Source organism: Protopterus annectens, chromosome 5.part0 (genome assembly GCF_019279795.1).
Source record: "Protopterus annectens isolate FY-2018-M chromosome 5.part0, PAN1.0, whole genome shotgun sequence".
In the NCBI taxonomy this organism is placed as follows: Eukaryota; Metazoa; Chordata; order Ceratodontiformes; family Protopteridae; genus Protopterus; species Protopterus annectens.
Window position 1 is genome coordinate 232,298,122 of NC_056735.1, and position 24,150 is coordinate 232,322,271.

Sequence of the window (24,150 nt, forward strand, 5' to 3'; positions counted from 1 at the left end):
ATTTGCATTATTTACTTTTATAGTGTTAACCTGCATTGGCTAGTAGTGCCAGAAAAGATGTTGCAAATAAATATTTGTGACATCTGATAGACATGCAGCCCGTGAATAATTAATTTCTTATATGCATTCAGTAAAGCATGAAATTAATTTTCTTCTACCCTTGTATATCCTTTTGTGAACACCAGAAACACTTCCTGACTGCTGCAAACTGCATATATATTTTTTTCAAATTAATCTGGTTGCATTTACGTCTTGCTTACCAGTAGCTGCTTCTGGGTTAAACTTCTTTTCCTGTCCTCCTTTAAAAATTGTCCTCCATACAACTCAAGCTACTAGGCAGGCCGAAATTAGTGAAGAGCAATAAAGTACTGCAAGAAGTTGTGTTATACAGTGTGAATTTGCTGTATAAATTACATATACTACAGAATGTTAAAGTATCAATGTTTTTTTTAATGTCCAAAGCTATTGATATGCACCATTTGATTCTTACTATCTATAATTAAAACTGAATATCAAATTTTAGCATGTTAGTACCGGATCAGCATCTTAATTACAACTTTTTGACAGTCATTTTGGGTTGCCTTTTCTGCTAGCTGACGGTGCTTACCAGAAAGATCAGTGAGCTGTTACTACTGCTATAAGGTACGTGTGTTGGGGGAGGGTTCATGTTATGCACAAACACAGGAAGTGCAGTTTAGGCTCTCAAAGGTGCCAGAAGCAGGAAGACATGAAAGAAAGAGAGAGAAAAAGATTTATGCTCTGTAGCTAAAAGATTTCTTTTTTTGCCTCTAATTCTCATAGTTCAGCTGCAATACTTTTGATTTTTAACACACATATACTATTTCTGCATAAAAATCAGGCGATCATGAAACTTGAGGTAAGTCAGTCAAAACATTTATGTAAAGCAAAGGCAAGTTGTAATAAAACTGTGTTAGCCTGACATTAATTCAGACTGAAGCCCATAAAAATGAGAAAATAAGACAGTATGATGTATGTACTTAATCACACTTTTTATTAAAAGAGATGTTTATGACTTTGTTGTTAAAACTGAATCGGATTATTAGACCCGCAGATTTTCATTTAACTTGCAGTCTGCAAGAACAGTGCACGTTCCAGTAGGAAAAGTAAACACTGTTTCCAGCTGCTTTTCTCAACAAATGCATACTCACATACACATGCACAACACATCATTTAGGCAATGTATGCCTTCTTTTCAGCTATTGTCACCATCCCCATACTAAAAAGGAGATTATTTTAGCATAACCAATCCATGCATGTTTAATCTGCTCAGTAATAATGTCTGCTGTTTGCTTATTGTTAACACTTATTTGGAGGGATAATGGTTAAAAATGGTGATGCAGTTTTGAAATATGCATTAAAATGTACTATATGTTTGCCCAGATTACTGAATAGACTTCAGTAAGGCTCGTTTACTTACAGCATGGAGACACACTGACCGTATGCAAACTAGCAATGCATTGTATGGTTTTCCATGCAAAATATCACATTTTTCTTTGTTCATCTCTACCCTGTTGTACTTTAGGTGCAGAAATGCAAATCTTAACATTTTAAATTGAGCATATTGTGTGATATAGAAGGGTTTTGAGTTACTCTAATCAAGGAGATATAATTTGGTGAATCCACAGATTTTAAATTATATTGACACTACTAAGGTCATACCTTTTATGAGAATGGTGGATTACCCTTTTTACCTTAGTTGATTGTAGTACCCCTGGGGATTGACTGTGCTGGTTTTGATATCTGTGAAAAAACAGTGTTTTGGAAGAAATTTGTATCATATGCAACAAGAGGGCTGCCGTCTCTCACCCCCCCCCCCCACACACACTGTATATATGAAATCATCTGTTATTAACATAAAGTAATCCAGTAAATCATTAGCTCCCACATGCATTATAAATACACTGAAATATATATGTATGTATATAGATATAGGTGTACCTAAAATGACTGCAACAACATAAGATTGATAGGAAAAAGTTTTTTCAAGGGGCAACCCCCCCCCCCCCACCACCAAATGCTAATTATATTTACCAACTCTGAGGTCATACAGCAGTGGGGAAAAAGGCATAAACCCATCCCTATTACAAGTTCAATTTATCAATCTTTTTCTGTGTCAGTCTTACTAATTTTCAGACTTTTTCTGAGAGTTTTTTTACTGTCGATCTTATGTTGTTTCAGTCATGTAGGTATACACACACATACATACATACACACACACACACACACACACACACACACACACACACACACACACACACACACACACACACACAAAAAACAGTCTGTGAGAAGGTGGGATTTGCTACTGCATATCCTGGGGGTACTACAAGTAAGTATAGCCCCCATTTTTACCCATGAATGACCTGAGGCACACTAACACAAAGTGAAATTGAAGATCCTAACCTACTCTGTGGCTAGCCTACCATTCTTGTCCAAAGTCTGGTTTCCAGTCCACTCATACATGAGTGCCATAGTGTGGGCTGCCATTTTCCAAAGTAATCTTAGCATGTTTTTTATTCCCGAATAGGATACCTAAGCTTTTAACATTCTATCTGTTTCCTGGTAGCCTACAGAAGCACTATCCAAATCTTTTCTCTTTAACTTCTCTTTCTCTCTCTCTCTCTCTCTCTGTCTCTGTCCAGTGTTCTGGTATATTCCAAACCTGTCAGACTGTGACATGAGTATAACTGCGGCAGTCTAACCTACCTACCTAATAGCTTCTGCTTACTGAGTAAGGGGAAAATCCTGTGGAAACAGGAAATTCCTTTTCAACCCCAATATAGTCATCAAAAAATCAACATTGCCCTACCAACCACTGTTTTTCTTCATACTTTTATTGGTGGGTAGAGAAAGATTTGGCTGCCATTGTTAAATGTTGACCTGCACTAGTTGACTTTGAACTTGTACTGGTTCCTTTATTAGTATACAAATTTCCTCTTGTGGGGACCCTTATTGGCCCCATTTCCTATCTCTCTGTCCCCATTGAGAGGTTGATTAACCCAAATTACCACTCAGGTCTCTTTTACCAAGTAGCTGCCTTAGTGAAAAGATGACTTCTTTTTCAGTGCCTGATTTGCTCTCCCTTTGATTGCTGTTTTGCTATGTAACTTCTGCCTTTATAATAGGAGAATCTGTTAAAAAGTAATTTAAAAGCTGGATCTGGGAATTTGTAACAGCTGTAATGATAAGAGACAAAGTGTGAACTTTTCTTCTTTTAAAGCCCTTTTCTCTGGCTGCTTTTATGAGGCATATACAGTGTAACTAGTGTGGGACATAGACGAGAAGACAAAGTAGGACAAAAAACAAAGGAAGAAGGAAAGCTGCAGGGTACCTCAGGCACCCAGGTATAATTAGTAGAAGAGAGCAGTTGGCAGTGAGGCAATGCTTACAGCAGCAGAGCCAGAGAGCTGTAAAAAGAACAAAATTGTATGAGTGTGTGTAGGGGCAGATTTTGTTTTGATTTAGCCCCTTGACTGTAAGCATACAGAGACAGAGAAACTAGCATATGGCCAAGACTTGCAGAGTAAATGTGTTTAACTGTGTAGCTGAAACTATTTACTCAAAAACATATTTTATGAAGTCTCCCTCCCACCCAGTGTACTGGCATAGACACCCTGTGACTTTATTAATTTTTTGAGGACAGAAACTTGCCATTCTATCTGTGTGATTAAGTAGAATCACTGACATCAGCAGACTACTGCAGGTTATTCAGGATCATGGGCATCTCCTGAATTTTACACTCTTAATTTCTGTACCACAAATGCTGAACTACGTAATCAAAATCAGATACTTTTACTGAAGTGCATAAGTCTAGCCTATTCATAGGGATGATACTTAATTCAAGTCCAACTGACCATACTCATTCCACTAAATCATAAGACACAATTCCATAAAGTCACCTTACACAATTGTCTTACAGGACTGCCAATACACTGGACCACTAAAACATGATTCTCCAGATCACCCTTTGAAACAATGCTTCTTCTATCCTCTGATATAAATAAAAAGAGAAAACAGATGAGAAATTCCAATTAAAAAAAAAAATCTTTCATCAGATCACAGGCAATCTTATACCTAGTATGTTGCTCAATGACTACCCAAAGCATCACTGTGCATGTCCTTGCTATACTGCTCAGTTGTACTTGGCCATCCATCATATAGCCAGCAAACTACCCTTTTGGCAGTAGATATGTAAACACCTCCCCTAATTGTAATAAATTAATGCACATAATTAACATCCTCTCTTAGTGGGACAGTGCCAGTCACACAAAGTCCTATGTTGTAGTAATAATGAATAAAAATTACAGAGCACTCCTAAATAAATTCATCATTGCAAATCCAACACCCACTGAGCAGATTGTCTTTCTCCAATTAACAGTAAACAAATTTGCTAATATACTACCAGATTTATAGTCTTTAACACAAATGAATCTTTTCTTATTATATCTTTAAGCATTCACACTGAAGGCTTGCCTTATATGAGAGCATTTAACATTACAAATAATATCCTGGATGTTCCCATCAAATCAGATCATACTCTATGTAGTACAGTAATTCATTTAGAAAAATATCTTGTAAAACAAATATTGAGGCTTAGTAATCAGTTGCATAACCATTGTGTGTGCACCACAGAATTAATAATTAAACCAAAACGAGATGGAACTGTGGTCAATGAAGGCAGCAAGTTACTGGTAGAACCACAAGTGGTGAAAAAAGTGCAAATACAACATTTAGTTCATTAAAGTGTTGTATTTGCACTTTTTTCACCACTTGTGGTTCTACCAATAACTTGCTGCCTTCATTAAACACGGTTCCATCTCGTTTTGTTTTTTTTGCTCTACATTGATTGGGTACGCTTACTTTTTTGGTTTTCAGAATTAATAATTATTTACAATTTAAAAATTCAAACAAAAAGAAGAGCTCTCAGCAGATCAACTTTGGATTGCCATTTATTGTCTTATTAGCAGATTAGCAGTTCACTCTTTTAAAGTGCCCTTGGAATATTTGTTATTTGTTACATTATACCAGAGTATACTTGAAAGTAACAAACCACCTTGAAATACAGTATTTGTGCAGTAGCAGTTTGGTTTCAAATCGGGATGCAGCACCACTTACCCAATGTTTGCAGTGAGACACACAGTTGAATAGAAGCTAGAAGTGTGGAAAGAGTCCAACTGGTAAAAATTAAGGGCTTCAGATTCAGAGATTAATATCATCATTCATTTACAGAAGCCAGGGAGCAACAGCTAACACAATTTCTTTTTCCAACACAAAACAGCTGTAATTGCATTACATCAGAATACATTAGTTTCTTTTTCCCCACACATTGTAGTAATGCATTTGCTTATTAAGAACTGCTTCCTTTCACTTTTCTGGCCACCTGCTTTTTTGAAGCACACTTTAATTGCATTTTATGACCTTTGGCTTTCTTGTCTCAAACCCTTGAGTGACTTAAGTAAATGCAAGAAATTAATTCCTTACTAAGATACTAATGAATGTTATGTTGTGCTTTTGAAATACATATATTTGTCCTTTGCTACCCTTTTCGTTAAAGAGAAAAGGTCACATGTCACAGGAAACAAACATTGCAGATTATAACAAAGCTCAAATACAGTTTGCGAAGGAGTTAATAGTGTACAACAAGAAAATAAATGTTTTAAATCATCATTCTATAGTCTGGAACCCCCCCCCCCACCCCTTTTGGGCATCACACCAGATAGTGTTTATAGTAAATGGTTTCCCTGATTTTATGTATTAAGCTTTTTGAAAAATTAAGAAAGAAAGCAGAGATGGTTTTATGCTTCCATTTAATGTATTAATTTATTTTCCTTTCATACTTATATTAAAACAAAATATGTGGTTTGTTTAAAATGTTTTTATTTAAAATGTTAAATCAGAAATGCTTATTTTTACTGAGATATCAATTTCATTTTCCACTGTACTTTTCATGTTAATGTAGAATCTGACAGTCATACTTGGTTCATTTACATTGTTACAAAGCAAAAGTAATATTTGTATGCAGAAGCTGTGACATGGGCAGAACAGTACAACAAGTCTGTAAACCATTAGACACAACTGCATAGCCTTAACCTCCTTCTCCATATTTTTGGAAGGTGTGGTGAACCTTTAACTGACAACTGACTATATTTTACTAGGTTTAAATGTTTTGGTAATAAGTCAATGTAGAATTGTGTGTGTGTGTGTGTGTGTGTGTGTGTGTGTGTGTGTGTGTGTGTGTGTAGTACCTTTAAGAACTGTTTCAAGGTCGGTACGAGCATATAAATAGCAAGCACGTGCTAGCTTCAGTGCCATTTTGAGAGTGCAGCCAGAGAGTGAGCATGTATGAGCATAATAGCTAGTTTGTTTATAAGTTTACCTAAGTTAAAGTTATTAATCCTCAATCCTGATGTGTTTGCACATAATAAAGCTGCTTGAAAAGAACCCATAAAGACTCATCTGTTTTATCCTGACTGGACGAGCAACATGGTGTCAGAATTGGGATTCCAGAGATTGCTTTTCAGAGTTATGAGGTACAGAGATAACAGTGAATGTAAACTAAGAGAAATGAGCATGAAAAAGGGCCAGAAATGAACCAAAGGTAATGAAAACTTGTATGAACGATTTATTTTATAAAAAAGATAAAATGGAGTATTGCAAGGGCACAAATCACACTATTAAACAAGTGAGAGACACATAAGGTTTATTAATTAAAGAAAAGGTTTAAAATTAAGATATTTGATAAAACGATTATCAGAAAAGCATATAAGGGGGTTGGAATTACCGTCATAAAACAACCATGTGTAAAGCAAAACAGGCATGTTTAAAGTAAAACAAGCACAAGAAAAGTACATTGGGCATGAAAAAAGATTAAACGAGCAAAATGAATATAATAAGAGCAAAAAAGGCACATTAAGCATAAATAAAGCAAGGCAATTGCATGTTTTTGGCAAAGTACTGTGTTTTGGCATAACTGTTTTGTATTGTATTCAAGGCATAACTAGAGTTATTCAAAGTATTTCAAAGTTTGTAAAAGTGTTTACAGCGTGTGCTTATTACTGTGCACTTATTCTGAAGAGTTTATTTGTTTGCAAAGTGCAACTATTTCATGAAGTACAGTCAAAGTACAATCATTTTGAAAAGTTTCTTGTGCTGAGTGTGTCAATTCTCAAAGTGCCGCTATTACATAGTGTTCCTTGCACTGTAAAGAGTTATTTAGCAAAGTACAGCAATTTTAAGAACGTTTCAGTGTGCTGTGTACTGGTTATTTGCAAAGTGCAGTTCCTTTGAAATGTTTCTTACTCTGAGCTTCTTTTGCCCAGTTTATTCGCATAGTGCAGTTATTTTGAAATGTTTCTTACTACAGTACAGTGATTTCAAGAGTATTACAGTGCCAGAGTGACTTATTTTGCAAAGTTCAGTTATTCAGGGGCTTGTTGAGCTATTGGGCATCATTACAAATACTGGCATAAATTTCTGTCATATGTATATTTGTGTGTGTGTTCATGCATACTTGCGGAAATTGGGCTACTGTTGGCCGAAGGAGAAGAGGAGGGCGAAGGCATGCCCGAAGGCAGGAAGAGAGGAGGAAGGTTAGGAGTGTAGCACTGAGGGTAGGAACTTTGAATGTTGGCAGTATGACTGGTATAGGAAGCGAGCTAGCTGATATGATGGAGAGAAGGAATGTTGATATATTGTGCGTGCAAGAGACCAGATGGAAGGGAAGTAAGGCCAGGTGTTTAGGAAACGGGTTCAAATTGTTCTATCATGGTGTGGATGGCAGGAGAAATGGGGTAGGGGTTATACTAAAGGAACAATATGCCAAGAGTGTTTTAGACGTGAAGAGAGTGTCTGACAGAGTGATGTTTATGAAGCTCGAAATTGATGGTGTAATAATGAATGTTGTTAGTGCATATGCTCCACAAGTTGGGTGTGCGATGGATGAGAAAGATAAATTTTGGAGTGAGTTGGATGAAGTTGTGGTGAGTATACCCAAGGGTGAGAGACTAGTGATTGGAGCGGACTTTAATGGGCATGTTGGTGAAGTGAACAGAGGGGATGAGGAAGTGATGGGTGGGTATGGTGTTAAGGAGAGGAATGCAGAAGGTCAGATGATTGTGAATTTTGCAAAAAGGATGGACATGGCTGTGGTGAATACGTATTTTAAGAAGAGGGAGGAGCATAGGGTGACATACAAGAGTGGAGGAAGATGCACACAGGTGGATTATATCCGATGTAGGAGGGCCAGTCTGAAGGAGATTGGAGACTGTAAAGTCATGGCAGGGGAAAGTGTAGTTAAGCAGCATAGAGTGGTGGTCTGTAGGATGACATTGGTGATCAAGAAGAGGAGGAGGAGTGTGAAAGCAGTGCCAAGGATTAAATGGTGGAAGTTAAGAAAGGGTGATTCTGAAGTGGAGTTTAGGGAAGAGTTAAGACAGGCACTGGGAGGCAGTGGAGAGTTACCGAATAGCTGGGTAACTACAGCAGAACTAGTAAGGGAGACTGCTAGAAAGGTGCTTGGTGTGACATCTGGACAGAGGAAGGAGGACAAGGAGACCTGGTGGTGGAATGAGGAAGTACAGGAGAGTATACAGAGGAAGATGCTGGCGAAGAAGAAGTGGGATTGTCAAAGAGATGAAGAAAGTAGACGTGAGTATAAGGAGATGAGAAGCATGGCAAAGAGAGAGGTGGCGAAAGCTAAGGATAAGGCGTATGGAGAGTTGTATGAGAGACTGGACACTAAAGAGGGAGAAAAGGACCTGTACTGATTGGCTAGACAGAGGGACAGAGCTAGGAAAGATGTGCAGCAAGTAAGGGTGATAAAGGATAGTGAGGGAAAGGTACTCACAAGAGAGGAGAGTGTTGAGTAGATGGAAAGAGTATTTTGAGAGGATGATGAATGAAGAGAATGAGAGAGAGAGAGAGAGAGAGAGAGAAGGTTGGATGATGTGGGGATAGTGAATCAGGAAGTGAAACAAATTAGCAAGGAGGAAGTAAGGACAGCTATGAAGAGGATGAAGAATGGAAAGGCTGTTGGCCCAGATGACATACCAATGGAAGCAAGGAGGTGCCTAGGAGAAATGGCAGTGGAATTTTTAACTAGATTGTTTAATGAAATTTTGGAAAGTCGGAGGATGCCTGAGGAGTGGAGAAAATGTGTTTTGGTACCTATCTTTAAGAATAAGGGTGATGTGCAGAGCTGCAGTAACTACAGAGGGATAAAATTGATCAGTCACAGCTTGAAGTTATGGGAAAGAGTAGAAGAAGCTAGGTTAAGAAGGGAGGTGATGATTAGTGATCAGCAGTATGGTTTCATGCCAGGAAAGAGCACTACAGATGCAATGTTTGCTCTGAGAGTGTTATTGGAGAAATACAGAGAAGGTCAGAAGGAGTTGCATTGTGTCTTTGTAGACTTGGAGAAAGCATATGACAGGGTGCCTAGAGAAGAGTTGTGGTATTGTATGAGGAAGTCGGGAGTGGCAGAGAAGTATGTAAGAGTGGTACTGGATATGTACGAGGGTAGTGTGACAGTGGTGAGGACTGCAGTGGGAGTGACAGATCCGTTTAAGGTGGAGGTGGGATTACATCAAGGATCAGCTCTGAGTCCTTTCTTATTTTCAGTGGTGATGGACAGGTTGACAGATGAGATCAGACAGGAGGCCCTGTGGACTGTGATGTTTGCAGATGACATTGTGATCTGTAGTGAGAGTAGGAATCAGGTGGAGGAGACTCTGGAGAGGTGGAGATATGCTCTAGAGAGCAGACGGATGAAGGTCAGCAGGGCTAAGACAGAATATATGTGTGTAAATGAGAGGGAGGGTAGAGGAATGGTGAGGATGCAGGGAGTAGAGATCAACAGTTCAGAGTAATGGTGAATGTGGAAGAGAGGTGAAGAAGAGAGTACCGGCAGGGTGGAATGTGTGGAGAAGAGTGTCACGAGTGATTTGTGACAGACGGGTACCAGTAAGAGTGAAAGGGAAGGTCTACAATAGGGTAGTGAGAACAGCTATGTTATATGGGTTGGAGACAGTGGCATTGACAAAAAGGCAGGAGTCAGAGCTGGATGTGGCAGAGTTAAAGATGTTAAGATTTGCACTCAGTGTGACTAGGATGGATAGGATTAGGAATCAGTATATTAGAGTGTCAGCTCATGTTGGACAGTTTGGAGACAAAGCAAGAGAGACGAGATTGCGTTGGTTTGGACATGTGCTGAAGAGGGATGATGAGTATATTGGGAAAAAAATGCTAAGGATGGAGCTGCCAGGTAAGAGGAAAAGAGGAAGGCCTAAGATAAGGTTTATGGACGTGGTGAGAGAGGACATGCAGGCGGTTGGTGTGACAGAGCAAGATGCAGAGGATAGGAAGAAATGGAAAGAGATATGATCTGCTGTGGCAACCCCTAACAGGGGAAGCTGAAAGATGATGATGATGATGTTCATGCATACTTGCAAAAGCCTTCACTGGTATGTGTTAATATGGCAGATGGATTTTGAAAACCATCACCATTAGTGTTTGATTAGAATATTGCAGAGAATTGGAGAATATTTGAGCAAGAGTACAATATTTTTATACAAGCAGCTTATCCTGATAAAGATGAACACACCAGGGCATTCATTTTGCTAAACCTAGCTTGGTCAGAGGCCATTCAAAGAGACTGTTCATTTGTGTATGCACCAGCTGTATATGAGGAAGAAGGTGAAAACCATCATGTTGTTGTATAGACTGAATCAAAGGAAGACCCTGAGTGCTTGAAGAGCAAATTCAAGGAAATGTGTAACCCCTAGACAAATATTACATTAGAGATACATTTGTTTTGTAAAAGAGATCAAAAACCAGGGGAAATGTTTGCAGCTTATATAACTGACCTGAGAAAGCTAGAACGTGTCGGTTTGGTGACTTAAAAGATGAGCTGATAAAGGACAGGATTGTGTGTGGTATTAATAGTGATGCTGTGAGAAAGATTTTGCTTAGTAACAGTGATTTAATGCTGAGCAAAGCTAGTGAGATTTGTCAGATCCATGAAGTTACAGAAAGACACACAAGTATGCTTGCAAGTGATAAGAACATGGTTTCAGCAGACTCCAGAGCAAATGTAGACAGCTTGCAACACGTGGCTAGCAGAAGCAGGCCTAAGCACATGCCACCTGCCACTCCTGCAGGCTGTCCAGGTAAAACCCGTAGTTTTCCAGCAAGTTCTAAGAAAAGGACATGCTCCGTGCAGTACTAGGGTGAGTCAGCAAAACCCAAATCCAGCTTTATTGTTAATTTCTGCAATTGTGGTGCCAATCATGAGTCTAAAAGAGAAAAATACTTAGCATTTGGTCAGCAATGCCACAAGTGTATAAAATGGAATAATTTTCAAACATTTTGCAAACCAAGTAAACCTCACACAGTGGGTCACTTAAAAAAAGCAAGTTGATCATATAGAGAGTTGCAGTTCTACTTTCTGCATAGATGGTGTATCAGTGGTTGGTGAAAAGATTGATGCAGTAGATTTGTTGGCAAAGAATGAAGTGTTTTGTACTGTCCAGGTCAATGGTAAAAGTAGACACTGGATCAAAGTATAATGTTATGTTAGCAGAGACATTTGCAAGATGATAACTAATGAACAACTCAATGTGGCTAGTAGTGCAAAACTTGTTGCTTATGGAGGTGAAGAAATTCAAACCGAAGACTCAGAAGTGCATTTATGTTATGTGGCTAGGAACTGTTACAGCTTGTTATTCTATGTAGTCCTAAGACCTGTGCAGTCACTATTGGGTCTCAGAGACAGTTTGAGAATGAATTTGCTTTCTTTTACCAAAGAAGTTCATCATATAAGCGCATATCCTAGTTCCAATTTTACTGAAGCTATTTTCTCAGAGTATGCTCATGTTTTCAATGGCAAGTTGGGCAAATTTCCAGTTGTGTATTCTATGAAGTTAGACCCAGAGGTCAATCCAGTGGTCAGACCAGCAAGAAACGTTCCATAGCTATGCAGAATAAAGTTTTGGCTCAGCTGGATGGAATGGTGCAGCAAGGTGTATTTTGTCTAGTTACAAACCAACTGAATGGGTGTCGTCCATGGTAGGAGACCACAAAAAGACTCAGACAAAATCAGAATACGTATTGACCAAAGAGATTTAAACAAAGCATTAAAGAGACCGCATCGTCCAATGAGCACAGTCAAGGAAGTCTCAGCCCTAAAACCAAATGCCACTGTTTTTTCTGTCTTAGATGCAAAAAGTTCATTTTGGAAAGTGATGCTTGAGCGCGAATCCTCATTACTAATTTAGTACCCCATTTGGCAGATACAGATTCCTCAGGATGCCATTTGGAATAAATTTTGCAGGTGAAGCCTTTCAGCGTGTAGTGGAGCAAATTTTTTTCAGGTTATCCTTTTGCGACAACAGTAGATGATTTATTGGTTGGAGGCAATGGTGAAACAGATCATTACAGAAACCTTAAGAAAGTTCTAGACAGAGCACTTGAAGTAAACGTAAAGCTCAATCCTCTGAAGTGCAAATTCAGACTACTAGAAGTTACATATGTAGGTCATTTGCTTACTAACACTGGCTTGTGACTAGACCTGTCCAAGCAAGCAGCCATTCTTGAGATGCCAGCACCAGATAATGTTCAGGCTCTACAGCATTTTCTTGGTATGGTCAACTATTTTGGCAAGTTTATACCAGACTTTAGTGAGTTGACAGCATTTCTGAGAGAGCTGAGGTGCAAAAATGTTATATGGCCTTTGTTGGAACATGACCAGAGAGCATTTGAAGACCTTAAGCAGAAAATTGCCACCCCACTATGATGTCAATAAACCAGTAACTCTCCTGTGATGCTTCAAAATTTGGTCTTGGGGCATTTATTCTTCAAGAAGACAGACCAATAGCCTATGCATCTAGAACTCTTATCCAAACTGAAATGCAATATGCTCAAATTGAGAAAGAACTTTTGGCAATAGTATTTGCATGTTCAAAGTTTCATGAATTTGATCTTGGGGCATTTATTCTTCAAGAAGACAGACCAATAGCCTCTGCATCTAGAACTCTTATCCAAACTGAAATGCAATATGCTCAGATTGAGAAAGAACTTTTGACAATAGTATTTGCATGTTCAAAGTTTCATGATTACATCTATGGTCGAGCTATTCAGATTGAAACTGATGACCAACCTCTACTTACTATTCTAAAGAAGTCTATACATTCAGCTCCAGCGAGACTACAAAGAATGATGCTCAAACTGCAAAAGTACAACTTCAAAATGGTCTATACGAAAGGCAAATGTCTTTATCTGGCTGATACCTTAGCCAGATCACCCAGAAATACGACGGAACAGCTTCATGCAGAGAATTTTGACTTTGATGTCATGGAAATGCGTAATTTTTCTACCACAAGACTTGATGAGCTGAGAGATCATACAAAGAGTAATCCAATTTTGTAAATGCTCAACCACTACATTAATGTTGGATGGCCGTCAAAGCAATCTAGTGTACCATATGAAGTGCAAACTTATTTTCCTTACAGAGATGAGATATTGATGGAAGATGGCATTATTTTCAATGGTCTTAAAATTGTTGTTCCTGCTTCCTTACAACATAAAGATATCCATATATTGTATTGTGGCCACCTAGGTTCCAAATTTACCAAAAGAAGGGCGAGAGAACTAGTATTTTGGCCTTCTCTAGTAAAAGACATTGATAAAGTACTTTCTTCTTGTTCAGTATGCAGTAGTACTAAACCACATTTTCAAAAATAACCACTTCAGCTAAGTTAAGTTCTTGAACCACCTTGGTCAACAGTAGCCACTGATATATTAGAGTGGAAATTTCAGCATTATTTAGTGTTGGTAGACTCTTATTCAAACTGGGTTGAGATTGATTTACTACCTAATCTAACATCCACTGCTGTTATCACCAAGTTGAAACGTCATTTATCAGTCCATGGTAGTCCACACAAAGTTATTCCTGACAATGGTACTCAAACTCAATTTCCTAGTCAGTTGTTTTAGAAATTTGCAAAAGAATGGGACTTTGTATATGTTACTAGTAGTCCAGAATATCCACGGTCAAATGGACTAGCTGAATGTGCAGTACATTGTGCAAAGCAATTACTTGAGAGGTCACAGTGTGATAATACCAATGTCTTTTTGAATTTACTCAATCTCAGAAACATACCCCAAACGATATACTTGGCTCACCTGCTCAGAGACGTTTGTCCAGGCAAACCAGAACAACATTGCCTATTGGTTCCAGTTTGTTGAGGCCTGAAGTTAACAACAGGACATTTAGAGTCCAATTATTCAGAAAGCATTCTTTCCAGAAGTCCAGCCATGATAAATCAAGCAGATTTCTTTGTCCATTTAAAGAAGGAGAGACAGTGAGGATATAAACAGCAAAAGGTTTCGACCAGATTGGTCAAGTAACAGGTACAGTATATTTACTGAGCCCTGATCCTACTTTGTAGAATCTGAGGGTGTGGAATATAGGAGAAATTGCAGACATCGTCTTCTTTTACCAGAATCAATATCACAGCATTGTTCCTGTGATACAGACTCTAGATCTCAGAGCAATCCAGAGAATGTTCCTGTTGCAGAACATGTCTTTACTTCTACTTCCATTCCTGATGATATTTCTGATGCCCCTAAGGTTGAACATTCAGCAGAGACAGTCCCAGGTGTGCTAGACCTGATTCTGATTTCTACATCACGTGATTTGGTCGTATTTTCAGATTTAGTGTGAAGTACACAGCAACCTGAACATAATTGTCTATATGTATTTAGTTCTGTATAATTGCATGACAAAGAATTATTTGTATTGACTGCATGTCAGTTAATGTCATCAATATTTCATGCCTGATTTCTCAAAGAGGGAGGATGTAGAATAGTGTGTGTGTGTAGTACCTTAAAGAAGCGTTTCATGGTCGGCACGTGCATATAAATAGCAACCGTGCTAGCTTCAGTGCCATTTTGAGACTGCAGGCAGACAGTGAGCATGTATGAGTGTGATAGCTAGTTTGTTTATAAGTTTACCTAAGTTAAAGTTATTAAGCCTCAGTCCTGATGTGTTTGTACATAATAAAGCTACTTGAACAGAACCAACAAAGACTCATCTATTTTATCCTGACTGGACCAGTGACAGTCAGGTAGCACATTTATTTCAAGACTTTGGAATTCCTTAGTGGACAAGGTGCAAGTTTGTTTAACTTTTATCACATTTTCTTTTAGACTGAAAACACTGGTCCAGTTAACTCATTTTGCATCAGAAAACACCTTGCATTTTTTGGTATAGCGTGATTTGTTCTTCATATGAAAACAGTATTGTCAGAATAAGCTGTAATTTAATTAGCACTTTGGAAAACATAATCAGACTTGTACTTATGTAAACTAGGGTGTAGGGGGCTGTTCAGCTGGAGGTTCCTTACTTTTGTTTATGTATCTTTTCTTAAGTAAAAGAAAGCCATTTCTTTATTTAAGAAAATAAATAAATAAAATAACGGCTCATAACACCTCTCTTCAGAGTTGCTGCTTCCTGTGGAGGAGGTGCTGTGCAAATGACAAATCAGTTTGTGGAGGTTTCTGCTCCTTGCTGTCAAATGATATGTCTGATTTCTGGAATAGGAAGAAGTAAACAGCTAGCGAATATTCATGGGCAAAGTGAAATAGATAGTTGCTGTTGATAAGAACAGCAGCAAGTGAGAACTTGCATTAAGTTTTTCCGTACAGCCTGGCAGGCAACCAGATATGTACAGTATACCTCTCTGATTTTGACCCAAATTTCATTTTGCCCCTCTATCTGTAAACTTTAGCAAGTCCATTTTGTGCCTTCCCTTGACTTTCCTAATTAGTCCTGCTTTTATCTTTTATGTACCAACTTGTCTCTTCCGGAATTTAGAGAAATTCATCCTTTTTCTCCATAAAATAAAGATGGTGTCCTTAGACAGTTGTTACTCATTCACATGAGTTTCTGCTGTGCAGTGGGAATGTGTCATTTTGCTAGTGCTGCTACATTCTTTCTATTGCACAGTGACACTTGTGTCCATCCAAACACATTCTCATTCTACTGTATAGATGACAATACCAGAGGAAAAGGAGGAAACACTGAAGATATCTGGCAGGTTAAGACATCATAGTTGTTGCAGCAGATTTATACACTCAATTTGATATCTTGAGTCGGAAGTTATAGGGTAAGGTACCGTAGCTTTGCCAGACGTGAGCATGTTTGTTATGCTGTTTCAGTACTGTTTGGGGGTTGTTTTGCAATAGAGGAAGAGGATGTTTACTGTGAATTATGATTATTTGTTTTTTTTGGATGTACTTTCAAGTGTTCCTTATTTTGCAGAATGTCTCATATTTTTGATTTCTCCCTTGTAAATTGTGTGGTTTTCCATTAAATCCATAAGGGATGCAGTCATTTTGTTGAAATCACTGCAAAAGTCGTATTTATGTGGAGAATGTGTGTGTGTGTGTGTGTGTGTGTGTGTGTGTGTGTGTGTGTATCTGTCTGTATGGCTGTGTAAAAATAAATAATATCACAGATTTTTATCAGTCGACTCGCACACACTATTGACAGGCATTGACATAACTCTTTTGGGTGTGTGTATATATGTGTGTATATATATATATATATATATATATATATATATATATATATATATATATATACACACACACATATATATATATATATATATATATATATATATGTATGTGTGTGTGTATATATATATATATATATGTTATAATACATATATACATATCCACATATATATATATATATATATATATATATATATATATATATATATATATAGCTACACACACATGTATTATGTGTGTGTATGTGTGTATATGTGTATATATGTACATACATGAATAAATCAGTTGGAAAGCCATTATTTTTCAACAAGAAAGCATGCAATGTATCAGGACAGAGAGACTCAGAAAGCCTCTGTGGGGGGGGGGGGTCTTAGTGTAGCTCTCCTTAGGCTTAGTACTCTCTCCTGAGTTTAAACTGTAACTGTCCCTGCTCAGATGTGTTTATATAAGTCACTGTTGTTTCTGTGTGTGTGTGTGTGTGTGTGTGTGTGTGTGTGTGGGGGGGGGGGGGGGGGGGGGCTGGGGAGAACCAAATTCTGCACCCTCAGCTCCAAACATTGAATCATGCAGCTTGGCTAATCATTTAAATTCCCCCTTAGCATCCCTCAACAAACATGTGATGGATGTTATTTTGGAGGCGAGAAAACCTAGTACTAGAAAATCTTATGCTGACAAATGGAAAAGATTCTGTGCCTGGAATCAGTCTCAAGGGATGAGCACAGCAGCACCCAATTTACCTCAGATTTTACAATACTTAACTGAGATGCTTCACAAGGGCCTGCCTTTTTCCTCCATAAAAATCCATGCCTCAGCCATTTCAGTTCATTACAACACAGATTCACCCCTCTTCTCTCATCCTCTGCTAAAGCAGTATCTCAGAGGGGCCAAAAACTTGAGACCACCCATGAGAGCTCCAACCCCTGCCTGGGACCTTAACTTTGTATTGGAAAAACTCACTCCACCTCCTTTTGAGTCAGCTGCTACTGCAGACTTAAAATTTATTTCCTGGAAAACAGCTTTCCTTTTAGCAATTACTTCAGCTAGAAGGATAACTGAATTACAGGCCCTTATGGCAGTGGAGCCTTTCATCATATTTCATGCGGACAGGGTGTCACTCAGGACTAATCCATCCTTCATGCCCAAGGTGGTATCCAGTGTGGCTCTTACAGTCCATTCATTTGCCAACTTTCTTTCCCAATCCACAGAACAAGGGGGAGCGGATTCTGCATTCATTGGATGTACACAGACAACTTAGATTCTACTTGGACAGGACTAAATCTAGAAGAAAATCTGAACTGCTGGTAGCATTTGCTGCAGGGGCAGAGGGGAACACTATTTCAAAACAAACCATTTCTAAATGGATAAGCCATTGTATTAATTTCTGCTATAAGCACCATGGAAAACCTACCACCCAGGGGATCAGATCTCATTCCACTAGGGCTGCATCTACTTCTACAGCCTTTCTCAGAGGTGTTCCTACCAGGGATATTCTAGAAGCTGCTACCTGGAGTTCAGTTCATACTTTCACCAAGCATTATCCCTTACCAATTTTCTCTAAATCCAGAGCTGGCTTTGCCACTGCTGTTTTGCAGGGCCTTATAGCTGGTCCTAATGCTGTATAAATCCATCCTCCCAGCCATAGCTTTGGGAATCTGCCCAAATGTAATGACTGCAACAGTGAAACACGAAGAACATAGTACAGTTGTGTACACTTACCATAAATGTAGATGTTCAAGTGTATTCACTGTTGCAGTCCCGGTTACCCTCCCTCCAGCCCCCTGTTTTTCTCTTACTATACTTCTACTTTCTTTTACTATGCTTAAATGTCTTTTTTTTTGTATTCGCTTTTGTTTGGAGGTATGTTTTTGTGTTTTAAATTACTTATATATTTTGCTCCCCATTTGGGGGGCACCTGACATCTGGGGCAAGAAAAACTAATGTAATGGTGTTGGCTGCATGTTTTATAACCCTAACGACCTGATGTCATGGAAGAAGGGACAGCAACCGATGCAGGACCCAAGACTTTGTTAATCAGGCCAACTGAGGGCAACCTGCCAGCAGATTAGCCAAATGTAATGACTGCAACAGTGAATACACTCGAACATCTACATTTATGGTAAGTGTACACAACTGTACTTTTTTCCCTGTCTCTTCCAAATTGGTTAAGGATCAAAACAGAATTGTGTGTTCTGTCCATTATCCACCAGGGATATTTTATGGGTTGGAAATCTCTTCTTCCCTTTTTGGGCATTCTTTAACCTCCTGAGGAATAACAACTTTTTTCCCAGAGGTGCGCTAGTCTCTTTAAAGTTCAGGGTACTATTCAAACAGTGCATCCTGCCAGGTCAGGAGGATTTTTTATTCCAGAATATTTTTGGTTCTCCTAAAGGAAGGCATTTGGAGATCAATTCTGGATCTTTCCTAGCTCTGCACCTTTTTTAAGATTCCTTCCTTTCAGATGCTGTCTCCTCAGACTTGATTTCCCTCTTCTTCCTCCCCAGGCCTTTTTGGTGTGTCTGGATCTCAGGGATGCCTACCTTCATATCCCTATGCCTCTCCCTTTCAGGAAAGTTTTACATTTCTCTCTTTCTTCCTCATATTTTCAGTTATCTCCTTTGTTTTTTGGCCTCTCTACTGCCGCAAGGGTATTCACCAAAAACGTTGCACCTGTCATTGCCTTTTCCAAAAGCTTCTTCCCCTGACGCTCTTCCTCAGGATCTCAAGTTCACCGTTTCCCTGTTGCAGAGTCTGGAATTCACCATAAACTTTCAGAAATCAGCTCTGACGTCTTCTCAGCATCATATTTTCTTCAGTTGAAGGCCTCAGATCATTCCCATGCTGGCATCTCTGCCTGCCCCCAAGGCCCCGTCTCTCACTGCCTTTTTCCCAGTTGCTTCTTCTCCTGGCTTCAGTCACAGCCATGGAATTTCTCAGGGTTCTTTTGTTCATGGCTTCCACCATTCTCTTGCTCGCTCTAGCCAGGCACTACATGAGAAAGCTTCAGTGGTACTTTAGGTCATTGTGGCTCCAACATTGCCATCCCCCCTGGACTTCAGGTACCCTTTCTTCCCTAACTCAAGCTCAAGCTTCAGTGGTTGATTCATCATCCTTCTTTTATGCCTAAGCTGGTTAATGAAATTTCCCCTTAATCAGTCTATTCATCCTCTCTCTTTTTTCTGTCCCCCACAGTCTGCCAGTGAGAAGCTTCTTCACACCTTGGATTTGCATAGACAGCTCAGATGTTTTGGGGATAGGGGTGAGAAGGTATGTGCAATTATATTTGACAGCAGTCACTTGAAATATATGAATATGGCCATTTGCACCTTGACTTTTATCCTAGTATAACGTCAGAAGAATACACAGGAGATGACTGTTTGTTTTTTGTAGGGATGGGGTTAGGGATACAGTTAGTATTCCCAGATATGATTTATGTATCCTCACAGGAGCTTGTCTTCTCAGTTTATTGTGAACTGCTCTTCTGTCAGATGCAAATTATTTCTTCCTTAAACGAATAAGAAAATAACACTGAATTTCTTTTCTTACTAATATTTTTTGTTCAGGCCTATTGGTTGTTGACCATCTGCTGTCATGTTTGAAAAAAGCCCTAAAATGAACTTTAAAGCATCTATAATCCATGGTCCCTCAAACCCCTGGTTTAATTAGATTATTTATTCCACAGTTGTGCCAGTACGGTCTTGGACAGTTAAGGCTGTGTAGAAATCATGCAGGGAAAGCAAAGATGAACAGTTAAAATGAGTTTCTTTCCTTAGTCATGTGACTTTTTTTTTTCAGGCCATCATTGTAGGAAATTTTTTTTTCTAAATCTCAGAATTGCACCTCAAAGCATCTAGAAACCCATAACTTCTGGATTCTTCTGATCATAGTAACAATCAGGCTGGCTGGCAGTATGTTGTAGCAGCTAACTTCTGCAAAGATGGTATTTACAGAAGTAAAAAACAAATCTTTTTTCCCTATTTAGTGGCGTCATAGAAGTTCAAAAGTCAGATAATGATTTAGCGCCTCTTTATTAGCATATCATAGTTTGAAACAAGACTGTTAGCAATGTCATTTGTAATACTATTAACTATATTTTATGCAGCTGTGAAAAGTTGTATCTCCTTTCTCTCAAAATTGTGATTATTAAATTAAGAATTCTGGCAATCTTCGAATTTATGATCTATAGTTTTCTTGTTGAATACATCCATTTTAAAATATGGCCTCAAATAATCTATGTTTGCCAAAAGTCCAGTCATCTGAATTCTTTTTATTTATTAAAAATGTATGTTAAGTTTATCTTTTTTTAATTTTGGTTCTACAGCTATTTGTTCCATATAATGTATTTATTTGAGTCTGTCATCAGCATCGAATACTTGCAGTACTGATTAACCAAAGAACATCTTAGATAAAATCTGCACCCCCCCCCCACATTCCCTACTAATTATATATTCCAACACTTTGAGATTGCACAACAGTGGGGTAAGGGCAAATTCCCTTACCCCAGTATGCCATGATCCCATACAAAAGGCTTGTGGCAAAAAGTCCATTAAAAACATTTGCTCATACAAGTGTTCGCTGTTATTCACAGCCTGAAAAAACATTCGCTCATATGAGCATTCACTGTTTCAGACTGCATCCATTTGTTCACATATTAGAAAATGAAGCTTGGGAGTTTCTCTGTTTATTTTCTGGCACATTATGATAATTTATTAATAGTAGTTTCCTTTTATTACTCTGTTTTTATTTTGTTTTCTGAATCTTTTTTATTCTTATTGCCTTTCCCTTTCTTTGATGGTGAAACAGTGTAATTTGTTCAGTCCTTCCTCCCATACCAAATGCTTCTGTGCCTGGACCACTACTCCAAATTTGATTTTCGGGTCTATGTTTATCTATTGAACCAAAAGTTAATCAAATGACTATTCAATGAATATTAAGCCTTGAATGTCCCTTTTATCAAACGGTCATATCATCATAAAGAAAGTCATCAAACTGTAATAGCTGGCCAAAAACAAGGAATTACCACACTGCATAATGTAAACTAAACAAAACCTTTTATAAATGTGCACTTTTCCCCACTGTATTACAGTCTCAGAGTTGTTATATATAGTTAGGGGGGTGTGGAGGATGTAGCCCCCTTTGGTCAGATGGGTAAACATAGACCCTTTTCTGTCTGAATCCCAGTCAAGACCTTATCCCTATATACTAGTAACTGGATTCTTATTCCCCACTTTATCACATTACTGGAATATATCCTTTTCATCTCCTTGTGTTGAGACCTGTAAAAAGCTACTTTTCCTGGTGTGAAGCAGTATGTCATTTTGATAAGAGGGATAGTTAATAGCTACCAGGTGACAAGCCATTATCTTTTCAGATGACATTTTACATACTCCTGGTTATTCCAACCCTTACTACATTAATTAGCAAACAATGTTGTTGGAGCATAATACATCTCAACATCTTAGAGCAAAAAATCTGTCAAAGCCATAAATAAAAGTGGGACAAAGGCCCAAAAATACAGACAATGTTTAGGTATTGCTCTTACAAACTTAGAAAATTGATAGAATAACAGGTTTTGCATTAGCATGAAATTTCTGAAGGGTATGAAGTCTGAAACTCAAATGTCTGTCATTATTTTCTGACTTCAATATTTAATGATTTGCCACTAATTTGCCAGAAAATCACAATTTTATGAAAAGTGGACCAAAAATATGAGGCAAAAATCTGGAAATTCTGTGAAAATCTGTACAGTTGAGAGGTAGATTATACCCCTCTGAAAATCAAAGGCCATTTAGCAGGAAAAAAGCACAGATGTTGATTATAAATGTTTGTTTGTAATGTTTATAAGTTTCTTTTAACTGCTTCATGCTCTCCGAGGAAGTCATAGTTAATGAGGAGGTTAAAGCTCCCACAGCACAAGTGACGTATCAGACTATACTAAATGAGACAACCCAAGAACGAACCCTCCCTGTCAATGTTTTGTGTCTGATTGTTATATTGAGCTTTCGTACTGGAGTCTTGTCAAATGCAACATATCTGCATTGCATGCATACTTTATGTCGTCAAAACCTCTATATGATATCATTTTTTTTTCAGGAAGAATAGCTTAAAGTTTTCTGCATTGCCAGACTGCAAAATATTTTGAGTCAAAACCAAGAAAAGAGTATTTATCCCTATTCTTCATTCATGATCTTTGGCAAACTTTCTTCAGTTGTATAGAAAGAGAAAAATGTGTTTTCCTTTTCCTATGAGGATGGAATGAATGATTACATTCTTACATTTAAAACCTCTTATTTTAAATATGTCTAGGACATTCTTTAGTAAAGTTTCAGAACTCACAGTGTGTGAATTAACCAAGACATATTAAATATGTCCTGTGTGTTTCAGGTGCCAGAGTCCTTTGAGGATGTTGCAATTACTTTTTCAAGAGAAGAATGGAAGATGTTAAGTAAACAGGAGAGGATGCTTCACAGGGAGATGATGGTACAGAATTATGAAAACATGCTGTCACTAGGTAAGTGTACATGTGTGTGTGTGTGTGTGTGTGTGTGTGTGTGTGTGTGTATATATATATATATATATATATATATATATATATATATATATATGGGTCTGCTTTCATTCACTGAAAACTCATTTCACTGAATTTCAAACCACTCACACTAAATCGCTGAAAGCTCAAATTATATATATAAGTTAGGGGGGGGGTGTGGGGGAATAGCCTCCCCACCTACTTTTGGTTTTATATTGTTAGCTTTCAGTGAAATTAAATATAACTGTGCTTCACATGGATGGGGAGCCTATTCCATAAAATGGGGATCTTTTGAGTCACATATCTGTCCCTCCAACATTTTCTGTTTGTCACAAGTGAAATTCATATTTTTGGATCTAGTGTTTCTAGTGCTGTTTGTTTTGCAGATGTGCAAAAGATCCATCAGGGCTAGATTTGTGGATGCCTTATAAGACAGGCATAGATTGCCTCTCAGCAGCCTGTAAGATACTGGGTACAGCAATAAGGAATTTAGGCGATACATGTAGGACAGGGTATTCGCGTCCTAGATTCCCTGGTGAGGAACTTTGCTGGCATGCAGGTGTCTGGTTAAGTAAATGCCAAAGGGGGCATTGAACTCAATGATGGGTCTGATAAGGGCTATGTAGAGTGGTACTATAACTTCCTTTGACCTGGATGCTATACCTTTACCTATAAGATGGGTGACATAGAAAGTTTTCTTACTATCTTTGTTGTATGATGTTTGAAGATCAGATTACTGTCTACGTATGTTGCCAGACCCCTAAGTACTAGGTCAACTCTTTTGGGTATTTTATTGATGTAACTTGGGTGGACAATTTCCAAAAGGGAATTATAATGCATTTCTTAGCATCAAGTTTTAAACCATGGCTTTGGCACCAGTCATTTGTCTGTGTTAGACCCTCTTGCAAGATATTGGAATTATGGGGGGAATCTATGAAAGCTCCCAATTTACAGCCATCTGTGATCTTGTTGAGCCAAATGCCATTGACATTAGCCGTGACTTCTGAGAAGTAGATGTCTTAACAGGA

General features: G+C 38.3%; 1 protein-coding gene across 1 annotated transcript in view; it reads left to right on the forward strand.

Moving 5' to 3' along the window:
* The first annotated feature begins 692 nt into the window (after positions 1-692).
* LOC122802553 (zinc finger protein 420-like) overlaps positions 693-24,150 on the forward strand; it is a 128,785-nt gene continuing 105,327 nt past the window's right edge. The window contains exons 1-2 of the mRNA XM_044072214.1: positions 693-877; positions 22,978-23,104. Of these exons, the coding sequence (XP_043928149.1) occupies positions 866-877; positions 22,978-23,104 (139 nt within the window). The 5' untranslated portion in view covers positions 693-865. The remainder of the gene's footprint in view (positions 878-22,977; positions 23,105-24,150) is intronic.